This window comes from Piliocolobus tephrosceles, chromosome 2 (assembly GCF_002776525.5).
Source record: "Piliocolobus tephrosceles isolate RC106 chromosome 2, ASM277652v3, whole genome shotgun sequence".
Lineage (NCBI taxonomy): Eukaryota > Metazoa > Chordata > Mammalia > Primates > Cercopithecidae > Piliocolobus > Piliocolobus tephrosceles.
Genome location: NC_045435.1, coordinates 84617498 through 84629292, shown reverse-complemented (window position 1 = coordinate 84629292; position 11795 = coordinate 84617498). Strand labels below are relative to the sequence as shown.

Sequence of the window (11795 nt, the reverse complement as noted above, 5' to 3'; positions counted from 1 at the left end):
TTGACAGGCGCGGAGCCCGGCCGGCCCGGAGCCCGGCTCCGCGCCCCGCCCCCGCCCCCGCCGCCCCAGTGCCGCAGCCACCCGCCCCGCCCCGCGCGCCGCGGTGCGCCCCGAGCGGCGGCAGCTTCCAGGAGGGCTCGGGCGACCCTTCCCCTGCCGCTCCCAGAGTCCCGCGGGTTGGGGGTAGGGCCGTCCGGCCTGAAGCGCGGTCCCCAGCGATGGCCTTCCCCGTGGCTCCCGCGCTGCGCCGGGCTCCGAGCCCCCTCCGCTCCCGCCAGGCCAGTCCTTCCGGCCCGGGCCGCCCGCCCGGCGCCTCTACCGAGCCCCTTGCACCCCCATCCCCGCCTCGGCCCCGCCAGCCCCGGCTCCGCCTCGCCCCCGGCCCGGGGCCCTCCGAGCTCGCGCTGGGACCCCGCGCCCCGCCTAGTTCCTAGATCTGCTCGCTGCGCGCCATCCTCCGCTCGGGCTCGCGCCCACCAAGACCCGCTCCCCTCAGCCACCCACAGCTGCACTGCCTGGACCTCGTCCGCGCAGGGCAGGCTGGAGGAGGGGCCTGAGAGCTGTGTGGCCCTGTGCACCCGGTCCTGTGATAACCCCAAATCTACCCCCGGAATTCCTTTTGGGGCTCGGGTAGCAAGGTACGGGCTCCGTTGAGTCTTTTACTGGAGAAGGGATACTAGTGGGGGAGAAGCTGAACTGTTCTCAAGTCCCCTGGGCACCCCCCGGCCTCGGGGGAGCAACTATTCCTCCCCCTCTCCTCCATAATCGGCTCAGCCTGGTCCCACTGACCTCCACCTCCCCCCACAGCTGAGTCTCTTGGCACCTGGGTATGTGTGGGTGGGGAGGGGAATCCAATCTCCCTTCCTCTCCATCTGGCCTGGTGGACAAAGGGCAGGGGGACCATCTGGTCCCGCCGGGATGGGGGAGGGGCTCACAGTGTTGGTCCCAGGGGTGGGGGAGGGGCGGCGCTCTTTAGAAGCAGCAGCCAGTGGAGTCTAATTGCATCACTTTATTTCACCGACCTCCACTCTGGCTCCCACCCCCCAAAGCCTCAGAGCAGGAAACAAGCTTGGCTGAGATGCCTCAGGCCTGGTAACCTCGGGAGGTATAGAGCACCCAGAAGGAAGGGTAAAAGCAGGGGGGCAAAGCGGTGGCCCTCCCTTTCTGGGGGTCACCTCTGAGCTGGGGCCCGCTGAAACCTGTGTCCAAAGTAGCTTTCAGGGCTGGCCACACCCTAAGCCTTGCAAAAGGGCCTCCTGCAAGGGCTGGCCCCATGGGGTCCCCACTTTCCCAGCCAGTGAGGTTAGCATGGTTAGGAGTCCACGTGTGCAAGTGCTTGTGTGAAGGATCATGTATGCACGTGTGTATATGCAAAGCTGTACATGACAATGTGCTTGCCAGTCCAGAGTTACATGTACCTATGCAGTTGCCCTCAAGCGAAGGGTCATATTTGGGAACAAGGACGGCTCTAAACATGTAAGTGTGCATGTGGGCATGTATGTATCTGGGGCCTAATGGGGTGGGGAAGTGGGTGTTGGGGGAAGGGCTGGCCTTCAGGGCATTTGCAGGAGGAGGAGAGGGTGGGAGGGAAAGGCTGGGGAGAGCAGAGGAAGGAGTGAAAGCCAGGCAGGAAAGTGGAAGAACAGGAGAAGCTCAGGTAATGGATTACCCTCCACCGGATTATGTTCCTTGATTCCTGAGGGTTTTTTCTCTTGATTTTACCCCCTCAGCCTATCACTGCAAGAGAAAGAGGCAGAAAAGACAAACAGACCACAAAAGACAAGAACCCAGACAGACATATAGACAGACGCACCTGTTGCATGTGCATGAGGCAGAGCCCGTGAGAGAAGAGAGAGCGCGCCAGAGAGAGCTCAGGGCAGGCAGGCAGCCCACCCCCTGCAGCAGTGCTGGGCTTCACTGGAGCCCCTGCAGGAAGTCCAGCAGCCCTGTATGCCACTCCTCTGGTTTGTCCAGGTAACAGGGGTGCCCCGCCCCCTTCATGATCAGCACCCGGTGGTTGGGCAGCTGCTTCAGGTGCTCAAAGCTGGACTGACCCATGGGGTCCTGGTCTCCATATACAATCAGAGCCGGAGTCTGAGAGGAAGGATGGGGCAGTCAACAGGGACCTGCCATAGCATCCCCAGCCCTCCCCACCACTTCAGTCTCTCCCTGGGACCACCCCATATAAGGGAGAGAGACAAGCTGTCCCAGTGGGTGGGGGCACATGTTGGTATCTGCCCCAGAACACAGTTTAGCACAGGGCTTGGCACAGTAGTCTGCTGAGTAAACCAAAATGGTGGAGTTGGGTGGTCAGTTCCTCCCAGAAGACACCCCTTGGTTACCCAGCCCCCAGATAAGGAAGGCCCAGGGATGCACCCTTCCTTGTTCCTGGCAGGGACACCTCAGCTTCCCACACAAGGGTACCTTCACACTGGCATAGTTGGCAGCATTGATTTTGTCAGTGCAGATGGGGGCCACTGGCACATAGCCACGTAGCTGGGAGCCAGGGGCCGTGAGGAAGGGCAGGGAGTACATGCCACTCAGTGATGGACTGATCACAACCGGGGGGCCCAGCTCCAAGGCATCCACCACAGCCGCCAGGAAGCTGCCAGGGACCAGCTCCCCAATAGGGGCAGGGGCTGCTGCTTCCTTGGAGTGCCCCAGACCTGCAGGGATTCAGGTGTGGAAGAGATAAGACAAGGGCAGTGAATGGCAAAACAAGGGAGATGGTTGCTCTCTCCAGGAAGCCCTCCTAGGTCAGTTTCTCTGTGGCCAGGTTCCTATAACACCCAGTGTGCCCACATTTATGCCTACAGTAGCCTCACTCTATCCTATCTGTGCCAAGCATGAGGCACTTCTCTCCGTGTCTATGCCTGTCTCCCCAGCAGTAAGTGTCCTGAAGAGAATCAGACTCTGAAGCCCAACAAGTCTGGGTCCAGAACCCAATTCTGCATTTATTATCTATGTGACCTTGGGTAGGTCCCCCTCAGCCTTCTCTCAGCTGCTCAGTTTCCCCATCTGTTAAAGGGGGATAACAAAAGTATCTGCCATTTAAGATTGTTGTGAAAATTAACTGCGTGAAAGACACGTGGCCTTGGATTGGGACAGGAGAGGCTCCTGAAGGACAGCAGCTGAGGGGCAGATTCTGCAGCTCCTCCTCCGGTCATTCAGGCTTCACCAACAAGATTAGCTCCAGACCTTCACCCTGAAGCTCAAGCCAACCCATCATTGGAACCAATCCTGCCTGGGCTGGAGGCTCGCCCTTGAGCCATGAAACCATACCATCCCTGGCCTGAGGGGGTGGGACCAGCCATGCTGCTCCTTTCACACCTGGCACCAAGGGTTGGGACCCAGCCGTCTGGGTTATGACAGGCAGTCTGGGCACTGATCCCACCTCCCTAGAACCCAGCTCAGGGCTTTGCATGTGGGATCACAACTGGGGGCCTGGCCACCCACCAGGCCCTGCCTTGTCCCCCAAGGCTCCAGAAGACTCAGATCTCACTCCTTAGGGCTTCTAAAAGCCTATGGTTATGACTCAGTCAAAATACTTTACTTCTAATTGGCTGAGCACCAATTACTCTGTGTCAGGTACTAGCCATATACTCACATGGATTATCTCATTCCATTCTCATTAGAGCCAGCCCCAAACATAAGTGTGGTTATCTCCCACTGCAGATGAGGAAACAGAGGCTCAGAGACACTGAGACACTGCCCAGGTAACAGTGAGGAGCAGCTGGACGGTGAGGACCACATCTGGATCAAGACTGCTCAGAGGCCCTTGCAGTGTGCTTGACCAAACGCTGTCAAGTTCAGGGCCCAGCCTGGCTGGGTCCTCCAGATCCCACTGCCCCCACCTCTGGGGTGGGGAGGGGCTACATGTTATAGGAACCTGGCCCTGTCCCTGATGAGAACTCCCCAACCCCTGCCCAGAAGCCTGCCCCTTAAGTACCTGGCAGGTCAATGGCCACAGCCTGGTAGCCAGCCTGGGCCAACCTGTGCAGTGTACCCAGGTTCTGCCAGGTCTCGGAGGAGAAGCGAATACCATGCAGTAGCAGTACAGAGAAGTGAGCTTGCCCACTGCTGGGCCGGGCCTCGCGGAAGAAGAGGGCCTGGCCCTGCACCTGGATGGTGCCCTCGCGCTGCTCCACGCTTGCCGCCATGCCTGCCGCTGCTGGCTGGTGAAGGGCCTGTGGTCGAAAGCCACAATGATGAGGGGCCACAGAACATCCTGCTCAGGGTGGTGGTCCCACAGGAGCAGGAAGGAAGCCTCCAGTTGGCTTCCAGAACTTTAGAAACATGCTTTGGGGTCAGGAGGACATAGGTGTTATTTCTACCTCTGCCATTCACTTTAGTGTGTAACCTTGGGCCTCAGCTTCTTGATCTGAAATATGGGAACAATAAAGCCAACCTCAATAATTAGGAATTTAATTAAAAGTTTAAGAAAAATTATCGGCCAGGCATGGTGGCTCACGCCTGTAATCCCAGCACTTTAAGGCGGGTGGATCACCTGAGGTCAGGAGTTCGGGAGCACCCTGGCCAACATGGTGGAACCCCGTCCCTACTAAAAAATAAATAAATAAAAAATAAGCCAGGTGTGGTGGCGCGTGCCTGTGGTCCCAGCTACTCAGGAGGCCGAGGCAGGAGAATCGCTTGAACCCGGGAGGCAGAGGTTGCAGTGAGCCAAGATCGCACCAATGTGCTCCAGCCTGGGCGACAGAGTGAGACTCGGTCTCAAAACAAAAAACGGAAAGAGCCAGCTGATGGTCACATGTCATTGCCATTAGGCCAGTGCAGTGGCACACGCCTGTAATCCCAGCACTTTGGGAGGCCGAGGCGGGCAGATCATCTGAGGTCAGGAGTTCGAGACCAGCCTGATGAATATGGAGAAAGAAACCCCATCTCTACTAAAAATACAAAATTAGCCAGCTGTGGTGGTGCACGCCTGTACTCCCAGCTACTAGCGAGGCTGAGGCAGTAGAATTGCTTGAACCCAGGAGGTGGAGGTGCAGTGAGCCGAGAACACGCCATTGCACTCCAGACTGGACAACAACAGTGAAACTCCATCTCAAAAAAAAAAAAACAGAAAAAAAAAACTAGAAAAATTATCAGTGGGGGTGCCTGCTATAAAAACTGAGCATGTGGTGGGGTTCCATTACGATTGCTGTTCTTATTTTCATTGTTATTATCCTTTTCTATAAATGGGGATAATTCAGTAGTACTAGCTCATAGGTGGTTGATAGGATTAAATAAGGCCATGCATGTACTATGCCTAGCACGTAGTACTCAGTGCTCAATTAAGTTACAGGTCATGAGTTGGCAATGCAGGCCAGAGGGAGCCTAAACTGGGGTAAAAAGCCCATTTTATTTTATTTATTTATTTATTTATTTATTTAGAGACGGAGTTTCACTCTTGTTGCCCAGGCTGGAGTGCAGTGGCATGATCTCGGCTCACTGCAACCTCCCCCTCCCGGATTCAAGCAATTCTCCTGCCTCAGCCTCCCTCCCAAGTAGCTGGGTTTACAGGTGCCTATCACCACGCCCGGCTTTTTTTTTTTTTTTTTTTTTGAGAGGGAGTGCAGTGGCGCATCTCCGCTCACTGCAAGCCCCGCCTCCTGGGTTCACGCCATTCTCCGGCCTCAGCCTCCCGCCTGGCTGGGACTAGAGGAGCCTGCCACCACACCTGGCTGCTACTTTGTATTTTTTTAGGAGAGACGGGGTTTCACCGTGTTAGCCAGGATGGTCTCGATCTCCTGACCTCGTGATCCGCCTGCCTTGGCCTCCCAAAGTGCTGGGATTACAGGCGTGAGCCACTGCACCTGGCCTAATTTTTGTATTTTTTGGTAGAAACGGGGTTTCGTCATGTTGGCGGTCTGGAACTCCTGACCTCAAGCGATCCGCCCATCTTGGCCTCCCAAAGTGCCAGGATTACAGGCTTGAGCCACCGCGCCGGGACTAGAAGCCCATTTTCTTTTTTTTTTTTTAAGAGAAGTTGTCTCGCTCTGTCGCCCACGCTGGAGTGCAATGGCGAAATCATGGCTCACTGCAGCCTTGACCTTCCTGAGCTCAAGTGATTCTCCCGGCATTCACCCCCAGTAGTTGGAACCACAGGCGCTCACCTCCACACCGGAAAGCCCATTTTCTAGAGGCGGAAACCGAAGTGCCCAGTGGGAAAGGCGACGCGCCGAGGACGTGGGGTGCTCAACGCGCTGCCACCTGGGGCCCAACGCGTTGACCTCGCGGTCAGGTTGCTTCCGCGGACCACGGTTCTGGCTCGCTAGGTGTGGCAGGGAGCACGGGGAGGGAATGGTGGCAACCCCCAAGGAGGGGACCCAGGGATCCGAAAAACGAAGACTTGGGGTAGGTGGGGTTGGGTTTTGACTGGAGAGAAGAAAGGATCAGGAGCGCAGGGCGGGTACCTGGGGAGCTGTGTGGACTCGCGCAGACGGGAAGCAGACGCGTACTGGCGGTGAATTGGAGCCGGCGGAGGAATGGTGGGAGAAGAGGCCGGTCCCCATCCAGCAGGGGCGGGGACTGGGCCGTGCTTCGGGGGCGCCCTCTTGTGGTCACAAGCTCGCAGGGTCCATAGGCTCCGCTCAACTCGTTCTTCTTACAGCTGCGTCAGTTTCCCCAAGCCACTTGGTCCCACATGCCCCAAACGCGGTGCTGAGCACGGTTTCGAACTCCTCAGCGACCTGCCCCACATGGACATGGAGCAGTCTGAGGAGGAAAGTTCCTTCGGGATCGCATCCTTGCTGCTCTCTTCCGGCTCCCCATCCCCCTTATCCCCAGCCAGAACTGCCCAGGGCGAGTTGTTGGCCTGGCACGGAGTTGAGGTGGGACAGGTTTGAGTGCGAGGCTCCGCCAGTGTCCAGCCAAGTGACCTTGATCGTTTTCCCAATGCCTCCGAACCTGTTTCCTTCCTGTAGAGCGGGTCATATGTTGCCAACCTCTGCAGAGTAGCAATAAAGAGTAAACGCCACGCTCTGCACAGCCTCCCAGTGCTGGGCCTGGTAGCCACGCAGAGCCTTGGGCCTGGGACAGGCCAGACGTTGGTAACACATCACCAACCAGGGCAGGCGCCATGAGTAGATGTGAAGGAGCCCAGGGCCGGTCCAGGCTCTGACCGTGGGTGTGCGTCGGGGAGGGGTTGGGGTGGAGTGGGTAGGAGTCAGGAAAGTGGCTGGGCCAAGACCTGGAGCTGCTGCATAACAATATCTGACATTTACACAACGAGGCCTCTGCTCCGGACACTGTTCTGAGGCTTGACCCGTCCTTAAGAACCTAGAACAACCCTGTGCTGTGGGTTTTATCCTTAACTCCATTATACAGGCCAGAGAACAGAGCGAGAGTGGAGATGTTCCACTGGGAAGAAGCCACATGGCTCTCCGCCATCCTTCAAGCCAAAAACAATTCCGAAAATCTGGGCAGGGGGCGGGCCAGCGAGCATTTGGGCTCTGCTCCCAGCACCCCCTTCGCGCAGACGACTCGGTAACTGGGCTGCAGGCCCCCGGCTGCGGAGTGCGCAGGCGCGCCTAGGTGGCCGTGGTCCTGGCCTTCTAGAGCTGGAGCGGCCCGCGGAGCTGCGGAGACAGCCATGGTCGGGGCGCTGTGCGGCTGCTGGTTCCGCCTGGGCGGGGCCCGCCCGCTCATCCCGTTCGGCCCGGTGAGTCTCCCCGGGTACGGAGGCCGGCCGGTGGCCCGGGGGCGGGCCATCTTTACCCCGCCCCTTGCCCCGGGGCAGAGTCCCGCGGAAGAAGCAGAAGCTAGGGCCGCCAGTGTGCGTGTGCGCGCGTGTTGTGTGTGTGCGCGCGCGTGTTGTGTGTGTGCGCCTGTTGTGTGTGTGCACGTAGGGTCTGCGTGTGTTCTTGGGGGTCTGGGTGTATGTGTACGCTCATGTGTCTGCGTGGTGTCCGTCAGTGTGTTTCTGCGCGCTTATATTGGTGGGGGGAGTGTGTTCGTTGATGTCTGCCTGCTTGTGTCGGTCTATGTCTTCTTAGTGTATTTCTGTGTGCGTGTGATTTTTTTTTTTTTTTTTTTTTGAGACGGGGTCTCGCTCTGTCGCCCAGGCTGGAGTGCAGTGGCCCGATCTCAGCTCACTGGAACCTCCGCCTCCCGGGTTTACGCCATTCTCCTGCCTCAGCCTCCCGAGTAGCTGGGACTACAGGCGCCCACCACCTCGCCCGGCTAGCTTTTTGTATTTTTTAGTAGAGACGGGGTTTCACCGTGTTAGCCAGGATGGTCTCGATCTCCTGACCTCGTGATCTGCCCGTCTCGGCCTCCCAAAGTGCTGGGATTACAGGCTTGAGCCACCGCGCCCGGCCGTGTGCGTGTGATTTTAAGGGTATATGTCTACCTGTCTGCGTGTGTGCATTTCTGAGGGTTTGTGTGTGTGTGTCTGCTTTCCTATGCATGTGCCTTTCTTGTGTGAGTGTGTAGTTTTACGGTTGTGTGTATGACCGTGCTTGAGTATTTCTGAGGATCAGCCTGTGGTTTTGAAAGCGTGCACCTCCATCAGTCTCTCTGGCTTCCTGATGCCTGACTGCGTGGGTGATTTAGAGGATACCATTACTAAATGGAAGGGATTGATTGCACACCGGCCAGTGTGTGTGCAAGGAGGCTGCATGTACATGCAGGGAATAGCTTGTGCAAAAGAAAAGCGTGTGGGGACAAGATTTGTATTTGTGCTTGTGTGCACCTGTGTATTATTGTCAACGCATATTCCAGTGACCTAACGCGGGCACAGTTTATCCTGCCCCTCGCATATCCCCCCAGGCGGCAGGCTGCAGGTCCGCTACAATTGCTTAGTACTGCGAGCACCCTGGGTTGCCAAGGCAACAGCCTAAGCCCCGCCCTGCCCCGAGTGGACTACAAGGAAAGGTCCCTCGCGCCCGGTGGGAACCTGGGCTAACGCCCTGTTAGAGACGCGCGTCTGAGGTTGTTCGTGGTCTCGAAGAAAAGAGGAATGCGGTCTTCCTCCACTAGGTCCTGGTTTTACAGAAACAGCAGAAGGCTGCTGCTGTGGCCCACAAACTCCCCCACCCCAAAGCCTGGGGATGCAGGCTCAGGAAACATTCCTAAAACATCCCAGAGGGATGAATAGGACCCAAGACGGCCCCGGCTCCTAGCTCGGGCAGACGCCCAATTGGCACTCAACAAAGATGTGCTGGCCGGGCGCAGTGGCTCACGCCTGTAATCTCAGCACTCTGGGAGGCCGAGGCGGTTGGATCACGAGGTCAGGAGTTCGAGAACAGCCTGAACAACATGGTGAAACCCCGTCTCTACTAAAAAATAGAAAACTTAGCCGGGCGCGGTGGCGAGCGCCTATAATCCCAGCTATTCGGGAGGCTGAGGCAGGAGAATCGCTTGAACCTGGGAGACGGAGGTTGCAGTGAGCCGAGATTGTGCCACTGCACTCTAGCCTGGGGGACAGAGCAAGATTCCGTTTCAGAAACATAAAAATAAATAAAGATATGTTTGCTGGACTCCGGGAAGGAAGCAGGCGTGCTCATCCTAGGCCCAAGAAATGGCAGAAACAGCCCTGATCCAGTCCACCGTGTTATCTAAATCTCACAGGAAGCTTAGGAGGGCAGCCACGAGGTTATCCCATTTTACTGACAAACTGAAGACACAAGGCCAGGAAGTGGCAGTCTCAAAGGCCTGTCCAATTTGAGTCCTGGGTCCTAAGGGCTGTCCTCTGGGGTGGCAGAGACCCCAGACTGGAGGAGTCCACAAAGCAGTCCATTTGGCCAGAAGCTGTCTCTGTATGGGATGGGGAGTAGCATTCATCTCTCCAACCTCTACGCTGTGTTTTTCATTTCTGGGTGTACCATGCTCCTCCCTGGCCCTGCAGCCCCTCACTCCTCAGCATTTTCCTCTATTACAGACATTCACTGTGAGCCTCTTCATAACAGCTGGGTTAGACCGTTAGTTATAATGCGATTGTAAAACGCATTCTGATTTTAGCAGTATTAAATGCAGCGAGATTAAAAGAACCATTTCCAAACATGCCCTTAAGTGGGAGGTCCCTTTGCACGCAGTCTTTCTCCTTTGATGGCCCTCACCACCTTTTCCACCTGCAAGGCTCCAGTTCATCCATCACCTCCCAGCTCCACAGGTTCCTCCTTGGCAAACCAAGTGTGGCCTGGTAGTTAGTTAGAAGCCCATTCCTAGGTTCAAACCCCAATTCCCCCACTTGCTACTTGGCACTTTGGGCAAGAGAATGTACCTCTCTGAGCCTCCATTTCCTCACCTCTAAGAGACCTGTAATCACATCTGCTCCCCAGCGTTCTTGGTGGATAAGAACGTTGTATATAAAGTGCCACACTCAGGGCCTGCTGTCATAAGCGCTTGATGAACGGAAGTGGTTTCAGTTGATCCCATGATGGTGGCGGTCACTGAGCATGCTGTGTGCCAGAGGACACCTCAGATGCACCTCCTCACACTGAGGTATCTGAGCATTTGCCCTGGCATGTGGAGTAGTTGAGCATGAACCCCCAGAACTTTGCCCATAGCAAGGGAAAGGGCAAGGGCTACAGCTCTTCCTCTGCTGGGGACTCTGGGTGGGTTTTTGGGATAGGATCCAGGGGTCCTTGTAGGGGCTCGGTCCCAGCCTCTTTTCCCTCTCCTCTCCTCCTCCAGACTGTGGTACAGACCTCCATGAGCCGGTCCCAGGTAGCCCTGCTGGGCCTGGGTCTGCTGCTCATCTTCCTACTGTATGTGGGGCTGCCAGGCCCCCCAGAGCAGAATTCCTGGCTCTGGGGAGACCCCAATGTCACTGTCCTGGCTGGTCTTACTCCTGGCAACTCCCCCATCTTTTACCGCGAGGTGCTCCCACTCAACCGGGCACACAGGTAGGTGCTGCCCCAAGGGTCTAGTGGAGGGACTAGGCCCAAGGGGAGTCCCTGTGTGGGACCTCCATTATACTCAGGGTGCTCAGGGCCTGGGAGGGCAATGGGAGAAGCCTAGGAATAAAGAAAGGCTGGCTACACCAGGTCCCCAGGATACACATTCCCATGTGCCTGCAGGGTGGAGGTGGTGCTGCTTCATGGAAAGGCCTTTAACTCTCACACGTGGGAGCAGCTGGGCACACTGCAGCTACTGTCACAGAGGGGCTACCGGGCCGTGGCCCTTGACCTTCCAGGTGAGCACCCCCACCCCTTTGTCTAGGGAAGCCCTAAGGTGTGGCTGGGGGGCAACTGGACCCTAGTGTCTGGACAAGCAGTGGCAGGTCACAACATGAGGAGGCACCATGAAAAAGTCTGTGTTTTCATTTTCCACCACGAAAACTAGTGTGAATTCTAGGTCACGGAGCAAATAAAAACTCTTCACAAGCAGTGTACGTACTTTTTCTATTTTATTTATATATATTTTTTGAGACAGAGTCTCGCTTGTTCACCCAGGCTAGAGTACAATGGCGCAATCTCAGCTCACTGCAACTTCCGCCTCCTGGGTTCAAGCGATTCTCCTGCCTTAGCTTCCCAAGTAGCTGGGATTACAGGTGCCTGCCACCACACCTGGCTAATTTTTCTATTTTTAGTGGAGATAGGGTTTCACCATGCTGGCCAAGCTGGTCTTGAACTCCCGACCTCAGGTGATTTGCCCACCTCAGCCTCCCAAAGTGCTGGGATTACAGGCGTGAGCCACTGTGCCCGGCCAAGCAGTGTACTTTCTATGACAAACTATATAGGTTTTGTGTTTTTAAGTACACAAATGATTTATGCTATCATTCTTGTCTTTAAAAAAATTAAAAGGCCGGGCACGGTGGCTCAAGCCTGTAATCCCAGCACTTTGGGAGG

At 56.4% G+C, this 11795-nt stretch overlaps 2 protein-coding genes across 4 annotated transcripts; one reads left to right on the top strand and one right to left on the bottom strand.

Moving 5' to 3' along the window:
- Positions 1–994: 994 nt before the first annotated feature.
- Positions 995–7084, bottom strand: ABHD14B (abhydrolase domain containing 14B). Of its 2 annotated transcripts, XM_023195600.1 has the most exons (5): positions 6417–6519; positions 4335–4381; positions 3950–4187; positions 2425–2666; positions 995–2094 (listed from the first exon to the last, which is right to left on the bottom strand). In XM_023195600.1, exons 2-5 carry the CDS (start codon positions 4341–4343, stop codon positions 1915–1917), a joined length of 669 nt encoding a protein of 222 aa, XP_023051368.1. In that variant the 5' UTR covers positions 4344–4381; positions 6417–6519; the 3' UTR covers positions 995–1914. The 2 variants fall into 2 exon arrangements, with proteins under 2 accessions (XP_023051368.1, XP_023051367.1); XM_023195599.1 differs by lacking the exon at positions 4335–4381 and having other exon boundaries at positions 6417–7084.
- ABHD14A (abhydrolase domain containing 14A) lies at positions 6011–11333 on the top strand. Of its 2 annotated transcripts, none has more exons than XM_026448015.2 (3): positions 6011–6357; positions 10639–10850; positions 11025–11333. In XM_026448015.2, exons 1-3 carry the CDS (start codon positions 6304–6306, stop codon positions 11164–11166), a joined length of 408 nt encoding a protein of 135 aa, XP_026303800.1. In that variant the 5' UTR covers positions 6011–6303; the 3' UTR covers positions 11167–11333. The 2 variants fall into 2 exon arrangements, with proteins under 2 accessions (XP_026303800.1, XP_026303799.1); XM_026448014.2 differs by lacking the exon at positions 6011–6357 and adding an exon at positions 7157–7663.
- The last annotated feature ends 462 nt before the right edge of the window (positions 11334–11795 follow it).

Coding starts and splice junctions, on each gene's coding strand:
- ABHD14B (XM_023195599.1), bottom strand. CDS start 6,515: ATGGGGACCGGCCTCTTCTCCCACCATTCCTCCGCCGGCTCCAATTCA. Junction 2,667..3,949: donor TGTGGCCATTGACCTGCCAG/GTACTTAAGGGG, acceptor GAATCCCTGCAG/GTCTGGGGCACTCCAAGGAA. Junction 2,095..2,424: donor CCAACTATGCCAGTGTGAAG/GTACCCTTGTGT, acceptor CCTTCCTCTCAG/ACTCCGGCTCTGATTGTATA.
- ABHD14A (XM_026448014.2), top strand. CDS start 7,595: ATGGTCGGGGCGCTGTGCGGCTGCTGGTTCCGCCTGGGCGGGGCCCGC. Junction 7,664..10,638: donor CGCTCATCCCGTTCGGCCCG/GTGAGTCTCCCC, acceptor CTCCTCCTCCAG/ACTGTGGTACAGACCTCCAT. Junction 10,851..11,024: donor CCACTCAACCGGGCACACAG/GTAGGTGCTGCC, acceptor ATGTGCCTGCAG/GGTGGAGGTGGTGCTGCTTC.